This window comes from Ascaphus truei, chromosome 12, assembly GCF_040206685.1.
Source record: "Ascaphus truei isolate aAscTru1 chromosome 12, aAscTru1.hap1, whole genome shotgun sequence".
Taxonomy (NCBI): Eukaryota; Metazoa; Chordata; class Amphibia; order Anura; family Ascaphidae; genus Ascaphus; species Ascaphus truei.
This window is the reverse complement of record NC_134494.1, coordinates 30,218,592-30,244,950: the sequence shown is the minus strand read 5'-3', so window position 1 is coordinate 30,244,950 and position 26,359 is coordinate 30,218,592. Positions and strand designations below refer to the sequence as shown.

General features: G+C 44.0%; 1 protein-coding gene across 6 annotated transcripts in view; it reads right to left on the bottom strand.

Moving 5' to 3' along the window:
- NELL1 (neural EGFL like 1) overlaps positions 1–26,359 on the bottom strand; it is a 515,249-nt gene that overhangs the window by 287,766 nt on the left and 201,124 nt on the right. For all 6 annotated transcript variants that reach the window (XM_075567201.1, XM_075567205.1, XM_075567202.1 and 3 more), the window contains 2 exons: positions 25,992–26,091; positions 12,765–12,893 (listed from right to left, as the gene is read on the bottom strand). In XM_075567201.1, coding sequence (XP_075423316.1) covers positions 12,765–12,893; positions 25,992–26,091 — 229 coding nt within the window. The remainder of the gene's footprint in view (positions 1–12,764; positions 12,894–25,991; positions 26,092–26,359) is intronic.

Genomic DNA, 26,359 nt, shown 5'->3' with positions numbered 1-26,359 from the left:
GTTGTAGTAGTGGAACGGCCCAATTTTTCCTCTACTACATCTCCTCTAAAATATTGTCGCTTTACAATTCTCCCGAAATCTGTTTCCCTCTGCATTTAAAAGCATTGACATTGCGTACTATGCCATGTATTAAATCACAATAATAATACTTTAAAACCCCATGACCAGATATTGTCCGGTGAAATTCACTCAGGAAATTCTACACCTAAAACTATCACGTATGTCACAAATATGTTATGGTCGTCAAAAGGAAATATACATTGTAGTTTGCATGCAACATCCTTGTGTGAATGTGTTTGCATCTGTTGTGATACACAGTACAAAGAAGTCATAACACTAGTAATCATTTGCAGCTCAGCCCTTCAGGACTCTCAGGGTTTGACAGGTGAATGATCATTATAATCTGTTCGTTAAGATATATACGTGCATGACTGTGCTATGGATTTTCTGGCATCAAACAGAACCAGCAAGCATCCAGCTCCATGGTGATGCTCCTGTTAATGTCTCAGCTGAGCTGTGTGTCAGCAGTGATACTGGATTAACCGCACATTTTCTGCGGAGGAATGTATGACAGTAATTGCATATTTGTCCCTGCCATTCGTTTTCTGTAGTTTTTTCATTCGAGCTTAAAAAAAATATATATATATATATATATATATATATATATATATATATATATATAAAAAAAAAAAATGCTGACCTATCGTCAGCTTCTATTAACAAATCTAATGGGGCCTGATTCAGGGGAAATCTTTAAACCATCCTAAGCAAAATCCCTGTGTCTGGCAATTTTCATTCACTCCATCTCATATGCTCAATGCTACCTGCTTTAGTTTGAGGTCTTTATTTAGTGGTATGTAGAACCAGTAAAATGATACTATCATGATGATGATGATGATGATTATATATCATCATCATCATCATGTTTATATATATATATATATATATATTATATATATAACACTGCCTCCAGTGCGGGGGAGCTGTTCAGTGGTTCCCCGAAGCTCCGCGCGATCGGGAGGTGGGGGCGGCCATTTTGTAAGTCTCGCATTCGCAGTGCGGCGAGGCATGCATGTGCAGTGCAGGAGGCGGCAGCCATCTTAGGATAGCTCTGCACATGCAGCCGCAGGCCTACATGTCCCAGAATCCACCTGGGGTAGGAAAACAACATGGGGCTGTCCAAGCCAATAGGGTGATAAATACAGGAGGAACAGGATATCCTCCGCGCGCGGAAAGCCCGCGAGTCAGTCTTCCAGGAGACGAGAGGACAGATGCGTCCAGGGTGCCAGTAGCCCGTTGACTAGGTCAGAACTCTGCCCCAAGGCCCCAGACAGGCCCTGAGACACTAGCAAAGTAGTATTGTAGGGAAGGCCCCTTAGAGGGACTCTTCCCCTTACCAGTACTGTTGCACCAGTGACCGGCCGGCCACGCAGTGCCCTGCAGCCTGGGAGCAGTACAGGCGCCATAGACATTCTGTGAGGCCCTCCAGCTGGAGCTCACACGGCAAGGAGGATCCGGACCCCTTAGGAGAGAGGGGAATTGTGTTGGAGGCCCCGCTGCGTGGGATCCGCTCCAACTCACTACACCAAGCAGCACCTGGGTACTGGAGTACCCAAGCAGGTACCCAACATGCACCCACATCCACAGGGGTAGCGTTACTTCACACTTGGGTAAGAATTGATGGGACAGGACACCAGGGGTATTGGTGCCATAGCACCCTCAGTGCTTTGGGGGGAACCACCACGTATTGGGTCATTGGATTTATACTATGGGTACAGTTACAGCTGGTCCTCGCTATCCAAGTTTCACTTTACCACGAATGGCATATCCAACCCTTTACAATGCAACCCTATGGGCCATTTTTCGACACCGGAATGCATTATCCGACGCCTGAATGCGTTATACAACGCTCACCGCCACTGATTAACATGGGACTCACTTTACAATGGTTTCACTATCCAACGCTACTTCCAGAACAGATTCTGTTGGATAACCGAGGACTGCCTTTATTTCTGTTATTCTATGTGTTAGTAGGTGTATACAGTAAACCTTAGTTATATACATTGTTTGGTGTATTATTCTTTACTGTGTATTGGTTCCTGTGAGGCGTTTTCCCGCCAATGCTGGGCTCCCTCATAGGTGGAGGCGCTGCACACAAGAAGAAAGAACTCACCCCAGACTCCCTGTGGTGGAGGCTTAGGCTTCCTGTGAGCAGACTGGAAATAGGGAAAAGCTGGCTACACACACACACACACACACACACACACACACACACACACACACACACATGTGCAACGGTGTTTCCCTTAAAACACCGGAAACTAGCGAGTGCTGCCCTTATACCTGTTGGCTCCAGGAGCCTGAGCCTCTGCCATGGAGAACCTGGGGTGTATACTTACTCTGGTGCAGCGCCTCCACCTGCGAGGGATCCCAGCAGAGCGGAAGCAGCCCCTCACAGGACACAACAATACACACACACAGTTTAAAATAGCGGAACCTTTACTGTGAAGCGATAGATACAGATTATGGGATTACTCTCCCTTATGCGTAAGTTACAGATACACAGTTACCATACGCCTTGCAGGGCTTATTATCCTGAATTGCTACCAACCACCATGTCCTACACCGTGTCCAGAGAAATGTGTATCTCACACAGAGTCCCCAAGAGTTCCACAGCGTGTAAAGTCCCTTGGCCACTAGTCCCACAGTGTTCCCAAAGAACCCACCCTTATATGCGTGATCGGTGCCTGGGTATAGACCGGTATGTTGGTGCACTTGTCGACTGTACCTGCCGGGCGCAACAGCACCCAGTCTGATGAAGCTTCACAAAGGATTCGCCGATCCTCCCTCTCACCACAACGTCGTCAAGGTGATCCCACCAAGGCAATGTCTCTGCAGTCTCTTCAGTGAGGCCTGATCTCAACCCCCTCTGCAAGGAGTCCAGCAACTGCTGTGTCCCTAATATATATATTCACTACAGGGATCCGTTCCCTAAACTAGGCCTGCCCCTGTAGCAGCCACAAGCTAGGGATGACTCAGGGCCTATCTTGGGCATAGGGGAGTATATGCTGGCCTAGTGTAGAGGCTTACTTGCCCTCCACACGGACCCTCTGTCCCCTACCTCTCCCTGCCACACTCTGACCCGCTACCTCCTGTGACACACTTCCTATATCTCCCTGCAGCACTTCCACAGCTCCTATTCGCTCCCTGGCGTCAGGTGGGACACTCCTAAGGCTCATGGGACTTGTAGCCTTGTCCCTGAGCCTTCCCTGATTGACTAGTGTTCACACGCTTTTCCACTGCGCATGCCCGACCTCGAATGGCCGCCACCGCTCTTCTGCACATGCGCAAGCTTCCCTAAGATGGCGGCTCTCTCTCTGCGATCACTCGAGCCCCCGGCGACACGATCGCCCTATCGGCGCATACTGCACGCCCCATCCCTCGGAGCTCCCAACACACGTGACCGAGCATCCGCACGCCCCCGCAACCGGCCGCAACTCTCCTGCACTAACGGAGGTACACAGCAAGGGGCACAACCTAGAGAGGGAACCTGGCAACATATATATACATACACGTAGGGCCGGAATAAGGGGCAGGTTGGCTGGGCACCTGTCTGGGGGACAAACATAAAAGGGGCACCACAGGTCACCTCACAGCCCTCCGCAACCACCCTCACTGCTCGATTTCCCCAGCTGCAGGGTGCCGCCGCTCCGACGCTTCCCGTGCGCGCACAGGACGCCCAGCTTGGCTGCCGGCAGCCAGGATAACTCCCCCGCGGTGAACGGGAAATTTAAAAAATGTGTACCGACAGCCAAGTTGAGCCCCTTGCTGGGCAGGCGCACATAGAAATGGCGGGCACATGCACAGCACGCTCACAAATGGCATCGGAGCGGCGCCTGCATGTGCGACCTGCGGCTGGGGAGAGACGAACAGCGAGGACATTCAAAGACAGCGAAAGGTTAGTAGGCCCCACGCTGACATCCGGGCAGACTAAAAACGTGGCGCCCCAGTAAAAATAAAAAAGTTTGACAGGGGCGCCAAATTTTCAATCTACCTGGGGCTCAATTATGTTTCAGTCCGACACTGCGCACACACACACACACACACACACACACACACACACACACACACTATCACCTCTATATGCCCACAGTGGGTATAGGAACTACAGTAATTCTAGAGTTAGACCAATAAAATCTGCCTGTTACTGACTTTTCAATGTTTCCAACTATTAACAGAATGAAAATAATACATCTCACTTTAGCAGATTTTGTTGGATTCCTTTGCGAGAGAGGGGATTCTTTTAGAAGCACAAACCAACTCACATTTTTAGGCAAATCGCTCGAATAAAGCAGTCCCCAGTGTACAGTTTGTCATCACAATCATGACTTTGCTTGCCAGACCTTAGATGAAAAAGTCACACATCATGAGCATCTAATATCCATTTAACAAAAGGCTCAGCTTTTGATTAGTATTAGTAGATATTAAAGCAGCAAGGCAGAGGCACCAAGATTAATCTTGAGTCGCAGTTTCCATTAAAGATTCTAATTCTCGTACGTCAATGATTTTGTAATGTTTCAGTACTGTAAGGTGGACGCTTACAATTCGCACCTTTTCCCTACAAGAACGTGTACATTTTGTTCAAATGTTGTTTGATAACCTAAACTGTAAAGGAGCAGTTCCCCCCCCCCCCCCTACAGAAATTCTCTCTCCCTTCTCCCCAGTGTGTATGGTTCTGATGTCAACAGAGAGGTGCAGCCAAATGTAGAGAACAATTGTAGCCCTCCTTAGCTGGCTCTAAAGGAGGTCACATAAGATTAGTTATACAGTATAAAATGGCAATGCTCAGTCTCTGAGGCCTTTGCAGGGTGCTGGTTAGGTGCAGACTGGGCGTGGATGAAAGTATGGAGAAAAAGATGGGCGCTAGGAACTTTTAGAAACATAAGGTGCTTTAACAAAACTCGTGACAAAAAATAACTCTCGGGACTTCATCCCCTGGTAGTTTCCAGTCTTATCCAGGGGAGGTGCACGACTTAAGTTACCCACTGACAAGGAGGGAGTGGAAACAGCTTGCATGGAGGTTAGGATGCAATGAGAACCTGCTGGACAGGCAGGTTCAATGTGAGCACAGGCTTCAGTATAGGCAACCCTAAGAGGACAGTGGCGGTTAGGTTGCGGTTGGGCTCACCCATCTGTATTACTTCTACAGATCTATTAACATGACCGCGAGAAGGTGCATGGTGACATCTGCGTTAACACTTTGTTGTCTGCGACCGAGCCAAGGTTCGGCTACGGATAGCCGGAGTAATTATTTGTGTGGTTATTTATGTTATTGTTGTTTAGTACATGGCTGGCAGGTGGCTCATTGAATATCTTCGCCTAGCATACTCAGTGACCTTAAGGGAGCTGCAAGTATCTGTGCCCTTGTATGCTACAGTAGGGACCCCACAGGTGTCAAAACAAGAAACACTGTAGACATGTCTCACTTTAAACACTGCCTTTCTTTGTTTAATGACCTTGTACTTATCTACTGAAGCAGTATTACACTTTACTCAAATCATTATGCATTAATTACACGTCTCAGTCTGTTCGTACATGGCACTTTCTAAATGCGAACAAAACCGGCCTACACTTACGCATATATGATATATTGTGCCGTTCAAGATAGTACAGATAAGAAGGCAACTCTATCCGACATCTATCATTATATCACTACAAAGTACCCATTCTACAGGGAAAAAAAGACTGCAATAATTCTATTCGAACACAACTTAAGTATTAGTTATTGCTTTATTAGAATAGCGCGCACCGCCAAAAGGGGCCGGTACTGGGCACTAAACATAATGGACGGGTATGTTCGACTATGGGCAACTTTCTAAGGAAAAAGATTGAATAGAAAATTCCAAACCGATCACTCCAATTTGCTCCCACCCGAGTACTTGCCCCAATACCATGGACCAACCGACTACGAAAACTAAAATGAACCTACAACCTATAACCCAACAACATGATCGAGTCGAACAACCTTGGGCAGCACACACCTTTCATCACCATAAACTTAATCACAAAACTTCTACAATGGCGTGCTGCCACCCAATTTTCAGCCTCTGCCCGTGGATAATCAAGGTATATGTACAGTATGTTTACATACAGTAGAACTGTAATTCCCAAATTATCCACATATGCGTTCCATTAGAACACACATTTGCCGACATTCGAAGACCAACATATGCATGCATATAGACAGTGTACTTTAAGGATGTATTTCTTGTTTATTAATAAGTAACAATCTCACAATTAATTTACAGAATGAAACTGTACAAGAGACAGCCAGAAGATGTCGATTGAAGGCCAATAACATTTTCAGCTTTTTCCCAACTTCTTTTTTTATTAACATTTTCTACTTTAATATTTTAAATCAGAGTAGGCACATAGAATTAGGTATTACCCAAAAAGAGAGGAAAATAGTTACTGGGTTTGAAACCAAATAAAAAAGTGTGTAACATCACGACAAGAGTGAAGAAATTAAAAATGGCAATGGGCTGGACATATGGCAAGGAGAAATGACCATCGGTGGACAAAGATTGATTCCAAGAGAGAAATTAAAAGACCAAGACGATGACCAAAAGTAAGATGGGAGAATGAAATCAGAAAATTTGTTGGAGCAGAGTGGGGAAGAGTGGCTTGTGCAGTACCTGGAAGATCATTGGGGAAGCCTTCATCCAGCAGTGGATAGACAAGGGCTGAAGATGATGATGATCATGCATATATGTCTGGCCCACTGCCATTTAAAAAAATGGTGATGTCACAGACTTGTCTGGTTTTAAACCCATTCCTTATTTTTCTGATCTCTTCGGGTAATACCCATCATACATCTCGCCATACTTTAAGTTGTCTGAAGCCTCTAAATTATCTTCACATTTAGGATCCACTTCTCACATCCATACATGAGCACAGGAAGAATACACTGGTCGAAGAATTTCGTCTTGGGGCACAGTGGAAGGCTCCCTTGAAAAATTCTTATTTCTTCCAAATGCACTCCATCATCCTATTGATTTAATTCAAAAGGTTTCCATCGATTGTTACTTGCTGGCCCAGGTAAACATAGAACAAGGAAAAGTTGAAGACTATTACATTTAAGAAAAAGTTGGCACATTTGTTGAACATCACTTTGTCTTTGCTGAGATTCATATGGAGGCCTACTTTCTTACTTGCTTCTGTGAGTTCCCCGATTTGTTGCTTGAGGTCTTCTGGACTTGTGGCAAAAATAACAATACCAACTGCAAATCATAGGTGACGCAAGTATTCACTGTTGATTTTGATTCCTTTTACTTCTCAATGCAGCATTCTCATAAATGTTCTTTATAATATCAATGTATGCTTCTACAACACGGTTTTCTAAATGCATTTAGAGCCGTTGAGCTGTAGACAGAAACAAATACTTATTCACAATCTATGAATCCTAAGCCAAGTGGTAGATCATATTCATTACATTGAGAAATCACATCTTGGATGTGGTCCATTGTGTCACATCTACTGCAATATCCCGCTTGTTCTCTAGGCTAGGCGAAGCCCAGGATCGGTTGCAGTTTTTCATAAAAAAACTTGTAAGTGATTGGAAGTAGACTTATTGGTCTGTAGTTCTAGAGGTCTTCTTTGTCTCCTTCCTTGTGGATGAGGATAACTATGACATTGCTCCATTCTTCTGGTATTGTTCTCCAAGCCCCTCCATGCACAGAGTTTTGCATGGAGACATAGGAAATCCAATAGCTCAATATGCCTCGCATGTAGCAAGCTGGAGTGACATCACATGATTTGCTCCACAATCTGTCTCCGTATCCAGGGACGCTGCAGGTAGTTACTATGGTTTCTGTATGAGTTGCTAGGGGCACTACGAGACAGCAGCGTGGGTGGTAGAAACCTCTGAATTGAATTACTGTATATTACTTTCTAGGCCACCGTAGGACTGGACGTAGAGCGCATTTGTGGCGTGTAATTTGCCTCTTGCCTCTCTATAAAGAGACAGTGGAGATCCCACTGTAGTGGGAGCTGGGCAAAAGGACCGTTTGGGTCCCAAACATTGCCCATTCTTTTTGATTTTCTTGCGAACTGATGGATTAAAAATGTGAATTTTTATTCATATCTTGAGGAGTGCTGTGATTTTGGAGTGAGTGATCCTGGCCCTTTCACATGCACGCTGTGAAGCCAAGTACTCTCTTATGTTTATCTGTCTGAGTGCCACAGTCACCCCTGTTTTGGTGTGAGAGACAGATAAGACAGATAAGACAGATACCATCCCAGTGTTGCCCGGGAATTCTACAAAACCAAAAAATACTGACATTTTTAGTTTCTTAATGCAAAATCCCCTGCTAAAAATGTGGGTTTTTTGTGGGACATTGTACTCTTGTTCCAAACCACCGTCTCGCACCTTTGAAGAACTTTGACTGCGCCTGTATTTTTGCTAATGTTGGAAATCGGATTTTCAGAGTGACCAAGATGAAATGGTAGCTTGAGGGTTGGGTGATGGGATCATGACATTTGTGACGTCATATGTGATATCATCAGTTATGTCATTGGTGAATTGTATCCAAAATCTGCTCCTTGATCTCAGGAACCATCTTTAAAAATGTGTTTACAATATTTTAAGGAGGTGTCCAATACATAGCAAACAGACAAACAACTTTCCAAAATATATAGTAGATACACACACACACACACACACACACACACACACACAGCCTTACATTTTGTGTTTGGGAAAACAATTTTCTGGCTCACTGTGTTGGCAGTAAAATGTCTTTCAAAACAAACAGTTCCTTGGCAACCTTGCATGATAGCTGAAGAATACCCAAGTTACAATAATGCCTACCATTTATCCTCATTAATTATAGTGAATCCCCATTCTTGCAATGCAATCATAAATAATTTCCCTCCGTGTATCTATTGTGTTTTCAGTCAATCATTGCCACACAAAAAAAAACCTCAATCTTTATCTTATTTTCCCTACAGGGCTCCCATAAAAAGGTATCTTGATAAAATATCCCTTTTATCTTGCTAACAAGAAGCAATTGCAGAAGACACACAATTGACAAAACAGTCTCAGTAAGGATACAGATATTCGGATAGATGGAATTCTCAACAGAAACCATTTTGCCCACATTGCAGAGCCCAGAGCTGTTTGTCAGCGCAGAAATCCTGCCAACCTTAGATGCTTAGACATTTTTATAAATGTATTTTTACAGCTGTGACTCTTGCTATTGTTATCTCGTGACACACTGCAATGTACTGATAAATAGTACTCTGCAAGCATTCAAATAAATGGTAAATCTGTAACATGATGCCAGGCTTAATAATATATACACATGTACACACACACACGTGTGTGTGTGTACGTGTGCGTGTGTGCGTGTGCGCGTGTATATTATTAAGCCTGGCATCATGTTACAGATTTACCATTTATTTGAATATATACACACACACACACACATATAGATATAGATATAGATATATATTTAAATATATATATATATATATATATATATCATCAAAAAATAAATAGATGATACCGTTCGTGGCTAACGAAATGCTTTTATTTGTGCGAGCTTTCGAGATACACTGATCTCTTCTTCCGGCGATGTTACAATGAATGAAGCAAGGATAACTTGAAAACAGTGTCTCTTGGAATGTTATCCTTGCTTCATTCATTGTAACATCGCCGGAAGAAGAGATCAGTGTATCTCGAAAGCTCGCACAAATAAAAGCATTTCGTTAGCCACAGAACGGTATCATCTATTTATTTTTTGATTATTGAAGCTCGGCTAACACGGTACTGATACCTCTACATGTATATATATATACATACATGTAGAGGTATCAGTACCATGTTAGCCGAGCTTCAATAATCAAAAAATAAATAGATGATACCGTTCTGTGGCTAACGAAATGCTTTTATTTGTGCGAGCTTTCGACAGTGCTTTACACAAGGTGTGTGTGGAGTGGGAGTGGATATAAATGGTGTGGGTGGGTGTGGAAATGTGAGAGTTTGTAGCACAACTAAAAGTGTGTGTGGATACTTAGTGGGCCCTATTGGTGTATAGGGATGGAAAAACAAGGAGTATTAGTATGTGTGAGAGACAGCTGTGTGTGCATACATATAGCACAGTATGTACAGACATGACCTTTAGCGCTCATGGGACGAGAGTTCACTAGTGTCAGTAATGACTCATAAAATTTCGATCTCTGTTTAGGCCACTGCTAAGTGTCCCAAACAGTTGCATAAATTTGTATTCATGCAACCGTCTCTCTTTCGGGGTTTTAAGATTACCTTTGAGTATGGCAACCCTCAGATCGTTCATCTTATGGCCAGAGTCAAAGAAATGTTCGCCAACAGGACTGTCTCTTGTACCGCGTGTGATGCTGTGGCGATGCAGGTTCATTCTCTTGTTTAGCCCCTGCCCTGTCTCACCTATGTAGTAGCATCCCCCTGGGCATTTCATGCATGAGCATGCCTATAGGGAACCATGTTAAAAATGGTTTTTGAGGCAAAAAGTGACACTGTGTGCTCATTTGCATGCCATTTCCCAGAATCCCTTGCTGCAGTGGAAGTGCTGTATGCTGGGTGATAATGGGGAAAGGCGGGGTTGCAGACCTGCCTAAGACATGCAGATGAGCATACAGTTGTATTTGTATATATATATATATATATATATATATATATATATATATATATATATATATATGTATTTACACACATATATATATATATATATATATATATATATATATATATATATATACTGTGTGCTCATTTGCATGTCATTTCCCAGAATCCCTTGCTACAGTGGAAGTGCTGTATGCTGGGTGATGATGGGGAAAGGCGGGGTTGCAGACCTGGATAATACATGCAGATGAGCATACAGTTGTATTTGCATATATATACATATATATATATACACACACACACACACACACATATATATATACACACACATATATATACACACATATATATACACACACACACACACACACACACACACACAAATAGATCCAATATCTATACAGTCTGTGTTGTGCAGTCTTTATTTTTCTAAAATGTGTATCAACTGCACTCAATGAACAGGCTCCAAATGCAGCAACAGGGTTAATATGGATCTTTTCTGTTTGTTATCTAGAACAGCATATTAAGTGATATCCATGAGAATTGGTATAACCAGATATAGAGAAACACGGGGTTAGACTATGCACTTCCAAACCTCTAAGACGTTCTGAACCAGAAAACAATATAGTGATACCTCAAAAAGTTACATGTGGTGACTATTCCCAACCAACTCTTTAATGCCTTTATGGTTCATGCCAAACACCAGCATAAAAACCACTAACACCACAAAGGTCCCCACCTTCTGGTTGTTGCTATGGATTAAAACACAGTGGGGGGAGACAACATGAAATGAACATGTCAGTCCTACATACTGTATGTCTGTGCTTTGCACTATGTACTATTCTGTTGAAGAGAATGCTATTCGTATTCCATCAAGGTAAGAGCTCTGAAATGCTGGAAATGGACAGTAATACTTACACCATACAATATGACAGTAGTCTAACTACTAGTTAAAATCACCCACTCCCTCCAAATGCATTTAAAATTGTATGTCTTTATTTATATAGCGCCATTAATGTACATAGCGCTTCACAGTAGTAATACACGTGGTAATCATATAAATAACAAATAATAAATAAATATAAATAACAGGTCATGGGAATAAGTGCTTCAGACAAACGTAACATTTAGGAAGAGGAGTCCCTGCTCTGAGGAGCTTACAATCTAATTAGTATGTAAGAGGAACGTACAGAAACAGTAGGAGGGCATTTTGGTAAGTGCTTCTGCAGGGGCGAAGCTTTATGTATCATGTGTCTAGTGATATCTACGGTGCTACTCAAATGCTTCTTTAAGCAGGTGTGTCTTAAGGTGAGTCTTAAAGGTGGAAAGAGAGGGTGCTAGTCGGGTATCGAGGGGAAGGGCATTCCAGAGGTGTGGGGCAGTCAGTGAGAAAGGTTTAAGGCGGGAGAGGGCTTTAGATACAAAGGGGGTAGAGAGAAGACATCCTTGAGCAGAATCAAAATGGTGCATAGCGAGAAATTAGGGATGAGATGTAAGTAGGGGCAGAAGAGTGTAAAGCTTTAAAAGTGAGGAGGAGGATTGCATGTGTGATACGGGATTTGATAGGAAGCCAGGAGAGTGATTTCAGCAGGGGAGACGCTGAGACAGATTTAGGGAAGAGTAGAGTGATTCAGGCAGCAGCGTTAAGGATAGATTGTAGGGGAGACAGTTGAGAGGCAGGAAGGCCGGACAGCAGGAGGTTACAGTAGTCGAGATGGGAGAAAATGAGGGCCTGAGTCAGAGTTTTAGCAGTCGAGGAAAGGGCGAATCTTTCTAATATTGCGGAGGAAAAAACGACAGGTTTTAGAGACGTTTTGAATGTGAGAGGAGAATGTGAGAGAGGAGTATGTGAGAGAGGAGTCGAGTGTGATCCCTAGGCAGCGTGTTAGGGCTACTGGGTGAATGATGGTACTTCCAACAGTAATGTGGAAGGAGGTAGTAAGGCCAGGTTTGGGAGGAAGTATGAGGAGCTCTGTTTTTGTCATGTTAAGTTTAAGTCGGCGGAGGGCCATCCAGGATGATATCGCAGAGAGACAGTTTGTCTGAATACAAAATAAATACTGATGTTCATACAAATGGCTCTGCTGTTATTATTAGTTCTTACCTTCGCAATAAGCTGGATCCCCTTGGATCGGGACATAACCGGTTTTGCATTCACAAGTGGCTTTTGTGTTCCAGTTTTTGCACTCGGCGTTCTCACCACATCTGTATCCTTCTGCACAAAAGTTATACCCTAGAATAAGAAAGGAACGATCATATTTACCAGGCATGTCTTTCTCTCCCAAACTCTGTCAGCATATGACAAAGACATATAAAAAAAATAAGTATTATTTATGTGCCGACAGGGTACACAGCACTTTATACAACAGATTTTAATGACCGAGTGAGTTTCTGTGACGTTAGAGACAAAATGATTTTTATCCAAGGTCAGTAGTAACTCACTATCACACTTATTGAAGTGCCTGGGAGTTTCCATGCGATTTTAGGAGTAACCTCCTAATTTTCTTTCAGGATAACAACTGTGGAATAAAGTATCTTCTGTACCATTTATAATATTTTGATCATATTGTTGCAGGGATTCTAAAGTTAAATTACACCAGCAGAAAATATACAATATAAACCATATTTGGTAGTCCCTGAAAAAGGTATGCTTAAATTTAAGGTTACCATTGTATTGTATTGTATTGTATTGTGTGTCTTTATTTATATGGCGCCATTAATGTACATAGCGCTTCACAGTAGTAATACATGTGGTACCATGAAACATCGCATGCTACTGTAGTTCATAATACTAGATAATGGTTTGCTCAACTACACAGTATGATGAATGCAGTTCTGTGTAACTGCAGAGTGCAGCTTTTAAACCCCACAAGTCTCTTCTTCATATGCAGTGCTTTATATCTAGAGAAGGGATGTATGTACTGAAAGTTAATCTACATCTATCCACAGTATAAAGCACTATCATGTTGATCCACTAAAATGCATCACAACCCGAAAACAACTCTACACTTCAAGTTATGAAGCTGCTAAACATTTTGTCGATTACACTTTAGGCTGGCACTTTCACCGCCATATAATTGTTAACAATGCTTTATCAATGTACAGAAAATCTAGTTTAATGAGGTGATTGCTTTAACTTTGTTGAGATTGCTTAGCTTAAAAGCGGTGTCCTAGAATGCATCGCTTTACCTAGAGTCATTTTTCTCCATGATTTGGCGCTTATCCCTAGATAATTGTATTTGTTTGCCCTATTATTAATATCTGTACAGTGCTTAGTGTTTGGGGCATGTTATCTAGATGTGATCATAAATAACAATAATCACATCATTTGTACTGGATATAATCTCTATATAATGACTTTCTGACATTACTCCCTGCTCATTTGAAGTGAGAGATCCAAGAGAATTATGTCACTGTTTGTTTGAGCACGGACTGCTCCGCCAGGAGACTAACTTGTTGTTTCAGTGAAGCAGGCTTTGCCAGATCAGTTTATCACACTAAAAATAAACTATGGACTGCCGCAGAGTTTTTTCATCACCAAAATACAATAGCTTACACATAGCACATAGCACATTTCAAGGGAACGGCTGCACTGGCATGTGGTCAAGGTCTTGTCAACGTTATTATTGCAGTCATACAAGCCATAGGTACTGACCCGATACGAAGATGAGAAGAAAAAGAAAGGCACTGAAATATTATTGCTTCCCGTTTCTTTATTTAACCTATTTAGCCTAACCCTGAAGCGTTCGATCACAGTTGATCATAGGTTGATGCTGCATGAACAGAATGGGAAAATCTAGTTTGTCGGTAGTGTTGTGGTTCACTTGTTCCAGTTTAGGCGATATCATTTTTGTGCAAGTTGACCCACCTTTTCGTTTACATCCTGAATTCCGGATGAAATACTTCATTACAGAAGCCTACAACATCTTACTATTTTGGAGAAAAACGTGTCTACACATATATTTTTTTTGCAGGACCGTTCAAAATAAATCTGAACTGTTTACGCCATGAAACAGTTCTTTAGTCTTCAGATTCCATAGTTAAAGTTACCAAATGTCTAATGTATCACAGCCTTCAAATAATATAGTTTGTTCAACAAATAACACTTCTTCTAGACATATGGAACTACATTGCCCCACTGCAGAAATATACCATGTTGCTCCACTGCATCAACAGTAGAAGAGAAATGATGTAGAACATTGGAAACTCATCCATATACATAGCAATATCAAATGAAGGTCTTGACCTCTTGGCATAACTGTTTAAGTACTAATTGTCTTATCAAATTGCCTCATCTCCACAAGCCCGTGTCATTAATCAACAATGTCTGTGGCCATCACAATGCATCTAAGAAGAGGAATGCTAACAGTTTTATGGTTACTGGTGACAGTTATAGCTAAATAGATAAAGATATTGATTTGTAAAAGAATTGGTAATCAATTGTACTACATTTGCACATGCATTCTTCTTCTTGTTCACTGCAACACAGCAGCATATAATACCGCACCATCTTTCCCATTGTCTTCCCTAACTGTAGAATCACCATCTGTGCTAGATCAAAAGTCCGACAAGTGGCATAGACACTCCAGTGGGAAGCTTTAAACAACAAGCAGAATAGAATCAATATCGCGTCTTTATTGTTTAGGCATTGTTTATGCCATCTTCTATTAAGAAAAACAAAATAGGAATAAAAGCTGGGCATATAATATATAAGTTTTGGGGTCACATTCACCCTTTATCAGGCGTTATAGATTTAATTCAGACAAGTGGATGAAAGGAACGAGTAAAAGAGTGACCTCGAGCAGTCACAAAGCATAAAGACGCCTGCAGTTGGTGTCTTGCACATGGACTGGGAGCTCTGGGACTACTTAAGGCTGAGGACCCGCTGCGGTCGGCGGCGCCCTTTGCCTTCAGTCTGGTGGTCCCCGCTGCCTCCTACCGACGTGGCTCACGGTGTGCTGTGTAGCGTCGGCCGGGCGGAGTTACAAGCCTCTGGTGATCAGAAGTGCTGACGCGTCACGTGGTACACGAGTGAGCAAATGAGGAGGGGAGGAGCTACGGGAGGGATGCGGCTTGGGAGGAAAGTCTGAGATGGCAGCCGTGCATAGCTCTCCCTCTCCCTCCCCTCCCCCTTCTGGTGCCTGTTTCGCAGGCTGCCCCTGCATGCCCGTGCTGCGGACTTGCATGCAGGCAGCTGCTGTGCCCGGAATCAATAGGGCTCTGTGTTTAGGCCCGCCCCCCCTGTCATGGCCGCGCTCACCCGTTCGTTTTGGACACGCACCCCTGCGCTGAAAAAAGTTATCTGCAGACCGCAAATCGCGGTGCAGTGACTTGCACGTGCCGTCGGCAAGCAAGGGGGGCGTGCGGGCGTGTGCAGCGGGGCCTTAGCCTAAAAGGGATATGCTTTGAGAAAAAGGCTACATCAGAACACGAATTTACCTTTAAGTGTGTGTTGGAGGGGATTATTACTTTAATTAAAAAGGCACTCAGTTAAGGTACGGCCACTAAAGATAAACCTTACTCGTGGGTAAATTATATTATTTTATGATATTTGACAATAAAGCTTAAGGAAAAAAAAAGTAATACGTTGCTCACAATGAATATTACGACCCAACCCTTAGGCCAGGTCCCCGCAGGCTACTGCAGCACCCACTGTAGCGGACGCTGAAGGGACAAGCCGCCCCACAATGGGGCCGGGCCCACTGCCAGGGGTGGCTGCCGCGCTGCGCCAACAGTTTCTCCTGCTCTCAAGAGAATTGAGATCAGGACACGCGACGGAGCTCGAGGCCACGCCCCCCCGGTGGTTCAGCCAATGAGGGCGAACCTGCCGGTTGACATCATGGCGACGGCCCCCCACCTGGCCCCCTGCAGACTGGGGGACTCGGCTGCACGCACCGCCAGTCTCGCAGACGCTCGTGCAGCGCAGGCTGCGGGGCCGTAGCCTTACAATGCTGAAGAGACCAGAGCTCCATATTAAAGCTGAAGTGCTGGCCCTTCAGGCAGCAAAGTGGAGGGAAAACGAAGGACAAGAGACATACAACTTATAATGCCAGAGGCCAGCCAAGATTCCATTACTACATTATGTTACAGCCTGCAACGCATCTACTACAGGAGAAAAGGCTATCACTATACTGAAGTGAAACTGACAGTATTCCCTTCAGGCTTAAGTCTGCGTATAAACTGGAACCCATAGTTTACAATATAATACAATTACATTACAAACTCCAGAAAGCCACCATTACACTGAAATGCTCATACACAAACTAGTCTTAAAATAAAGGCGCGTGTGCTTAAGCACAGATTTCTAATGTACAGTAATACAACAATGGATCAACAACATTTAAACAACATTTTTCTTTAAACAGAAAAATGGATAACAGCATTAAGAGAGCAATTAACCTAAATTAAAAATGTATTATAAGAACTGTTAGCATGAATACTTTGTTGTGGCCTGTACTAAAAATAAACACAATTAGAAGATATCATTTGTGTTCTTATAATACCCGCAGATGAAGGACGAGTGGAGAAGATGTTTCTACTGAATACACAACATTGTCCGTTTATCTATTTATACTTCATTGTATCCAGTTATAAATGGTTAATAGTAATATATTTGTTCTTCCACCTGCTTTCGTCATGAAGATGACAGAATTAGGAATGGACTCAAAGGTTGTTGGGTCCATAAATTCCTTTAAAGTACAATTGCTGTTGGAAAACACTATATAATTGCATTAGGGGGTATGTATCAAGGCCTCTCAACTGAAAAACTGGGGCAAAAAGTGGTGCAAAGAAGAAAAAAAAAGCTATTGATCTTTTGTTTTTAAATCTGGTGCCATTTGTTGTCTCTGCTTTGGAGGACGGAGACAGATTTTTTTTATATATATATACAGTATATAACAATGAAAAGAAAAAGAAAAGCGTCCCAACTCAGCCACAAGTATACTCAGAACAAATATCAAAGAAAATTATGATTTATTTAACAGCACAAATAATCAAACATAAAATACAAAAAATATTAAAACAAACCCTGACATCCTCCTGTGATAGAATAGGTATCAGACAGGGGAAATCCCCTATGAAGATACTGATAGACCCCTAATACCCAAGGCAAGGGAAAAAGCCAATAAGCACAAAATATATGTAGAACAAGGGTTAACAATAACCCCTTGAACCTACAAGGCCGGCCTCACCCCTAGTAAATATAAAACCACACAGCAAGCATAGATAACACTATACAATACTGATATACAAAGGATTCAATGGCTAATACAGTGTATCCTTTGTATATCAGTATTGCTGACCTGAAGAAGAGAGGAGAACTCTCGAAAGCTTGTCTTATGGCATAAATTGTTAGTCCGATAAAAAAGGTATCACCTAATACTGAAGAACTAATTTATTCTGCACTATCACAACTGGACTAACACGGCTATTTTCTGCTTTATATATATATATATATATATATATATATATATATATATATATATATATATATATATATATATATATATATATATATATATATATATAATATACCACGAGAATAGAATAGGGCCAGTTCATGAATTTGCATAATGGTTCTGTGACTCATGAAACCTCCACCTTGACTTGTGATATGTAAGAGTAAGGACCGTTCTATAGTGTGTGTGCTGTGCGCGCGTGCCTGTGCGAACGCACTTGCACGTGCCACACGCTTTTTGTGTGTATGCTGTGAGCGAGTGAGGTACTGTATGTGTGTATGTGTGTGTATGTGTGTGTGTGTGTGTGTGTGTTAAATAAGTTTTGAAATAAAGAAATACTTTAATAAATTGTTTATTAACATTGTACATACATATACACACACACACACACACACACACACACACTTCAGCGGCGCAAATCCTTTATTTTCCTCATCTTCCCCCCTGTCGGCCGGTTTCCACGCTCACTGCCGTGCACGCTGCACCATTATAGAAAAGCTGACTAACCTCAGCCAACTACAACTGCCGCGCGCGCGCACGGCGTAGCAAGCGCACGCCGTATAGAACAGCCCTAAGGAGGCAGAGTTATTGTACTGACTCACCCCAATCAAGAGTCACCTGGCTAAAATTGGTCACTTTTACATGTTCAGCGAGTCATTGTTAGTTTAATGAAGCATTTGTTAAGAATCATCATCATCATTTTTCAGTGACAATGAAATGTTCACAGGACGGCATCATCAAATCAAGAAGATGAAATAGTTTATCGCCTTACAATGGAAGAAATGCTCATGATAAAAAAAAAAAACAAGACAATTATTTACCCCGGCAAAACAGCAGTGCAATCAGTTCCTTTAGAGGTAATATGTTTCATTCTATTTGATACAATGTACAGTACTGTAGCAAGTACGACAAGTTATTTTGCAGCATTATCTAACTGGGGATGAGATTAACATTGATTCATGTGATCTTTCAAAATATCATTAAACATGCTTGGAAGATGACTGCAGAAAAGCATTAAACTTCAAATTGCAACAAACTTAGTGTAACCATAGGAGATGTAATTAGAAGAAACTTCGGAACATAGTTTTGCATTGAATTTCATTAGGCCACAGTATTTACATCCTAAATATAATCCTGTGTCTTTCCCCACAAATCTGCTAGCCATGCAAAGAAGCCCCATAGAGAGCCAATAACATGCTCTGAAAAATGTCATTCAATGTGTATTTTAATATGGGGAACCATTACAGTAGCTAAACGTCTGTAATAACATGTAGAAATGATTTGCAGTTCCTTTATATATTATATACAGACGGTTTCGCAGTTCTGTCTCAGGATGGACAGCATCCCTATTCTTTCACCAACATTATTTCATACTTTGCAAGTTAAAATCCATCAGAAAAATTCTTCCTTTTCTGACAATCCATGGCAGCAAGTAATCCAAACCCATCAAGAAACTGCTGGGTCTTATTGTATGGAAGACAGAAACTGTTTTACATAGAAATTGAATGTTCCTTGCAATTTCATGGGGTTTTTTTTTTTGTGCTACTGTATGCAAAAGGATGGAAGTTGTGTGCAAGGTGTGAAATAATTCCTAGATTCATGAATGGTGCAAATCTACATTGCACAGAACTTAACCAAGGTCAGTGATAATACTGTAGGTTGAAACTATTTCAGGTCTTCCAAAAAAATTGTAAAAATGAAAATAAGACAAATATTTTTAAATATTTGTTGAACATGTATCCTAGAGATATTTATAATCCCATGTTTGTACTAAGTTTTACTACACGTATCTCGCTCACACCCTTTCTGGTTTTTTTTGGACTGGGAGGATCATTCATTATCCTGGTCATTGGGGTGGACAGACTGAAATCAGTTGAGAAGTTAAAGGTGCATTCCCCATTGAACGCATAACCTTTTTTTATTTACATTGGTGGGAAGCAGAGGGTCTCTGGAGCTGAACCACATTTATTATAGCTTTGGGGATTCCTGGTTACTGGGAAAGACAACGTTGATACTTCCTGGTTGTTTAAATCCCCCACGTGACGGGGGACTGTGGGAAGACACGATGGATGACGTTGCTGCTTGCTGTTGGCCCACGTGACGCAGGAGATTTAAACCTCTACATCGTTCTCACTGCAGGCACCAGTTGGCACCGTCCCCAGTCTGTGTAGATGTAACCAGACTCCGTCTCCGGAGCCGCGGCTGTAAAAGCAAAAAGCCGCAACTCCAGATACAGTTCATGCTTCCGGATCTGACCACCCCGCAGTATTAATCCTCCAGTGACGGGGCAGCCGCGGTCGTGTTACCGATGCTTGCCCTGTCGGAAACCTTTAAATCTGGCAGCATTTTTATCTCAGGAACCAGGGGGTCGCCAGAGCCGAAATGAATGCAGTTACACACTGGAGATCCCATGCTTCCCATCCATGTTAAAAATAGTGGGGAGGCAGGGTAAAAACTAATTCTGTAGAGGTAACTGTGCCATTAAACATTTTTCATTAGGAGCAAATACTGCCCCACTTACTTGGCCCTTTGAGATGCATTATTATTTTATTATTGTCTATATCAGTGTAACCCTCCCTGCTCCTAGGGAGGTGACATAAATGTCTCTTATATTGCTTTCTCAGGTGTGATTACCTTATCAGGGTGCTGGATTTGTGCGGCTGGTCGATGATACAGCAATGATGGGTGCCAGGAACATTATTCATTCAAACAGCAGCTTTATTAGAACTCTATTCAAAATGGGCCCGTCGGGCCTGGTGCTTATCTCCCTCTGCTGGGAACAAAGGTCCCTCTCCGGCACTGGGTACCACCTTGTGCCATCTTGGAGTGAGGCAGCTATGAACCCTCCGAAGGGGTTGGTCCGACAATGCATCGGGACTATTGTCTGTTGAGTCCCCTATGGGTATAGGCTGCCTCTCCCTGAACCCCTAATGGGGGGAGCCATCTCTGGGATGCTACATAAGTAGGGTACTGGCCCAGTCTCTAAAACAATAATAGGGGATCATTACCCTAATACTATCATATGAACGTATTTACACTATTCACAGTGGGATCCCCCTACTCCCCCCTCCTCCTGGGATCTAGCTCCCTGAAACTTGTGTGTGTGTGTGTATCTAAATGGGGAAAGGGGTGTTACTCTGTGTGAGCCCACACAGTTAACCCCTAAAAGCCATAGTAATCCTAAAGAGGGGTTACATCAATATACAAAAAATATTCATCAGCTGACGTGCCATTAAGAAGCAGTGCCACATACTTAAAGTTTAAGCGAGTTCAAACATGACACTAAAGCCATTGGCAAGTCATTTGTAAAATATCTTTAGTGCATCTTTGCTGTAAGAAGAGGACAAGAAGGAGGAGATTATGAAGTTGAAGATTGGCTTTGTGAGTAAAAAAAGTTGTTCAAACTCATTTCAACCCCTAACACAATACAGGTGCAGTGCCAAAGAACTCCGATGCTCCCCCCACCCCAAAAGCATGCAACCCTAATAAGGAAAAATCCCGAAATAACGGTCGATCCGATTATAATCTGGGTTTGTCATTTTTTGTATAAATTTTGACTAAATAAACTAAGATTTGAGATGAAGAACCTGCCAAGAAATTTACAGATATGTGGGTGGCCAGCAGTGCAAAGTTCTAGGGAGGAAAATGACTGTACATGTCAACCCATTAAGAGCTATTCATCATGTTATTAGGGGCCATCCATTTTTGACTCAACAAGAAACTGTAAATGTTATAGTTCAATATACAAAAAAAAGCAAAAGCTGGGAAAAGTATAGAATAGAGGAAACAGGCTGCAAACCATTTGCAATTTACTTATCAAACCCATTTTTCATTATTTATTCTGCAGATATTCGCGCAGTTAGGAGCTGCACTGTTACGTTTCACTCATTCTGCATCATTCATTGATAATTTCCCTGAAAATATATGCAGTCAACATGCATTCTTAGCAATTAATCAGCACCTCATACATCACACCAAATACTTTACTTACTGTACACACAGCTAACGTTTCAGCTCTCACTCTATATTAATGGCATGTTATGTTCAGTACTGGTTAATCAATATTAGTTTTGGTGTACACTTGCTTTAGATAGATTATTTAACCATACTGCGCCGTTTTATTTTCATACTCTTTCTGCAGAATGGTAGAATATTAGCACAGCAGCAACATGGAAAATAGTTTTCCTATACTGTATACACAGTGGATAAAATACTGATTTCTAATGGCAGGTTCGGAGTAAAAGTAGATTAATCATCTGATGACAAAGGTAAAGCCCAACGATAAAGAAGCACGCGCCAGTAAAACAGACTCAAGGGTTCAATTACACGCTTCCTTGAATGCGAAAGCTCAACAATACTGGGCATGTGACGGATCCATATGACCAATGCGCAACATCCTTCAAAAAATATTTAGCTTCATAATGAGTGCAACATTTCCTTGTGTATCATCGGAAATAGGAAAAATATACTCAGTGATGAGAAAATACTATACGAGTGCAATGGAAACTACTTGGCACATTTATAGATAAACTGTATTGTAGGCAGACACATGGCAATATAATCAAAGATTGGTACAAAGGAAGACCTCTGGTGGAGCCAAAGTGTCAGCCTGATGCTTCAATAAACAGAGGGTGTCATGCTGCATTGTTTTGTTACGAGCAATGGGATTCCAACAGATATTATACCACTACCTTGTAATGAAATAAGAGCAGTGATTTAGAAAATGTTACCCAGCCCATAGGTAGCAAACTTCAGATGGTCTAGGACGTTTGACCGCGATCATATCGCCACCCCACCGCCATAACTACTGACCGCAAGGCTGAGTTGCCGCAGGTCACCTCACCATCACTGCCTCCAACGTGTTCTCAGCGCCTCTCCCAGCCGGGCGCCACCGCCGCATGTTCTCAGTGCCTCTCTCAGCCGGGCGCCACCGCCGCATGTTCTCAGTGCCTCTCCCAGCCGGGCGCCACCGCCGCATGTTCTCAGTGCCTCTCTCAGCCGGGCGCCACCGCCGCATGTTCTCAGCGCCTCTCCCAGCCGGGCGCCACCGCCGCATGTTCTCAGCGCCTCTCCCAGCCGGGCGCCACCGCCGCATGTTCTCAGCGCCTCTCCCAGCCGGGCGCCACCGCCGCATGTTCTCAGCGCCTCTCCCAGTCGGGCGCCACCGCCGCATGTTCTCAGTGCCTCTCTCAGCCGGGCGCCACCGCCGCATGTTCTCAGTGCCTCTCCCAGCCGGGCGCCACCGCCGCATGTTCTCAGTGCCTCTCCCAGTCGGGCACCACCACCGCATGTTCTCAGCGCCTCTCCCAGCCGGGCGCCACCGCTGCATGTTCTCAGCACCTCTCCCAGTCGGGCGCCACCGCCGCATGTTCTCAGTGCCTCTCCCAGTCGGGCGCCACCGCCGCATGTTCTCAGCGCCTCTCCCAGCCGGGCGCCACCGCCGCATGTTCTCAGTGCCTCTCTCAGTCGGGCGCCACCGCCGCATGTTCTCAGTGCCTCTCCCAGTCGGGCGCCACCGCCGCATGTTCTCAGCGCCTCTCCCAGTCGGGCGCCAGTGCCGCATGTTCTCAGTGCCTCTCTCAGCCGGGCGCCACCGCTGCATGTTCTCAGTGCCTCTCTCAGCCGGGCGCCACCGCCGCATGTTCTCAGTGCCTCTCCCAGTCGGGCGCCAGTGCTGCATGTTCTCAGTGCCTCTCCCAGTCGGGCGCCACCGCCGCATGTTCTCAGTGCCTCTCCCAGTCGGGCGCCACCGCCGCATGTTCTCAGTGCCTCTCCCAGTCGGGCGCCACCTCCGCATGTTCTCAGCGCCTCTCCCAGCCGCAGGGCACCTCTGCCTCTCCGACGCGCAGGACATACAGCGTGGCTGCTAGCAGGCTGGACGCATTTTTACATTACCTGTTGCAGGCAGTAACTAGTTATTGCGACAGAATCCTGGCGTTTGACCGCGATCATATCGCCACCCCACCGCCATAACTACTGACCGCAAGGCTGAGTTGCCGCAGGTCACCTCACCATCACTGCCTCCAACGTGTCCTCAGTGCCTCTCTCAGCCGGGCGCCACCGCCGCATGTTCTCAGTGCCTCTCCCAGTCGGGTGCCACCACCGCATGTTCTCAGTGCCTCTCCCAGTCGGGTGCCACCGCCGCATGTTCTCAGTGCCTCTCCCAGTTGGGCGCCACCGCCGCATGTTCTCAGTGCCTCTCCCAGCCGGGCGCCACCGCCGCATGTTCTCAGTGCCTCTCCCAGTTGGGCGCCACCGCCGCATGTTCTCAGTGCCTCTCCCGGTCGGGCGCCACCGCCGCATGTTCTCAGTGCCTCTCCCAGTCGGGCGCCACCGCCGCATGTTCTCAGTGCCTCTCCCAGTCGGGCGCCAGTGCTGCATGTTCTCAGTGCCTCTCCCAGTCGGGCGCCACCGCTGCATGTTCTCAGCACCTCTCCCAGTCGGGCGCCAGTGCTGCATGTTCTCAGTGCCTCTCCCAGTCGGGCGCCACCGCTGCATGTTCTCAGCACCTCTCCCAGTCGGGCGCCAGTGCTGCATGTTCTCAGTGCCTCTCCCAGTCGGGCGCCACCGCTGCATGTTCTCAGCACCTCTCCCAGTCGGGCGCCACCGCTGCATGTTCTCAGTGCCTCTCCCAGTCGGGCGCCACCTCCGCATGTTCTCAGCGCCTCTCCCAGCCGCAGGGCACCTCTGCCTCTCCGACGCGCAGGACATACAGCGTGGCTGCTAGCAGGCTGGACGCATTTTTACATTACCTGCTGCAGGCAGTAACTAGTTATTGCGACAGAGTCCTGGAGGCAACTTGGTTGCGGCCAAATGACCACGGATCCCATTCCGAACTTGAGACATCCCAACTCTTTATCTTGTCTGCGAATAGGTTATATTGAAGAAGTCCCTTCTAGTGGGGGGTGGGGAGGGGGAGCAAAGACATATGAAACCTACCAAGTATTTTAAATACTTTTGCTGGTTGTACAGTAATAGGAGTTTGTATCTCATTCATGAAAATAGACAAGTCTTTAACTGACACTCTAGCCCAAACTGGATTCCCCCTCAGCAAATGCACACAAACTGAGTGGCCAAGAGTCCTGGCTTCTTGTATACTAAACTGAGTGGCCAAGAGTCCTGGCTTCTTGTATACTAAACTGAGTGGCCAAGAGTCCTGGCTTCTTGTATACGAAAATGCTGCTGAACTTAGACCGCAGGCAGATCAACAGTAGCTCTTCCAGTCAGGACTTCTGTCCTGTTTTCTCTCCAGCATTTCCCTGGAGATCTTGCAGCCTGGTTACTGAATGCTATTGCTGCTACAGTATCTGTATTCGAGCACAGCTCTCCTGTACTCTGCATCCAGCTATCTGCAATTCTACATAGCAGCTGTCCAGATCCTGTTAACAGTGTTCCAGCACAACTCTGCTAACTCCACGTCCAGCTGCCACTTTCCACCACAGAGCTATCTCACTGACATCTATCTACTCCAGACATTGCTGCTCATGTCTCAACTGCTAACTCTGACAGCAATTTATTTTGGTCTGGACACTAGCACCGCTGGTGTGCAATCAAATACAGTTTGCCATCCAAAGTGTACAGTACATCTGCAAAACAGGTCTTTATTTGTTTGTTTTAATGACATTACCAATCAAAAGCAGACAATAGTCAACTTGCTTTACCCTTTCAATGCCAGAGAGCTAGCAAAGCGTTCAGGCCAAAGAAAAGACAAATCGACATACAGAAGTAGCTCCCGCTCATAATGCAGAATATCACAGATCTTCCATAGGACTCAATGGCAGTGATAACGCAGAATATCACAGATTACCCCACCATAAAGCGCGAGCGAGCGCAATAACCTCAGCACACACACAAATATACAAAGAACTTCTTACCTCTGCATACGCTGCAGCACTGATTTTCAGGCAAGATACGGTCCTCGTCTGTGCAGTTCAATGAAGGGCACGGTCCTGTTACTTTTTGTAAAACTCCATCCTGTAAGGAAATAGTGTGTTCAAATTTGTATTCAACAGGAATGTATGTGGCTCATTCTTACAAAAAAAAACAAAAAAGGTCACGGTTTCTAATCTACAGCTCAGGTTTTCTTTAATAATAAAAGTAATAACTCGCAGCCGGCAAGAGAAATACAGTACGCTTCATACAAAATCATGGCCAGTGGAAATCCATTTGTTTATTTATACATTCACAGTTCTCAAAATGCTGACACTGTCTCAGTCATGTCCTACATATTTTTGCAGATCCA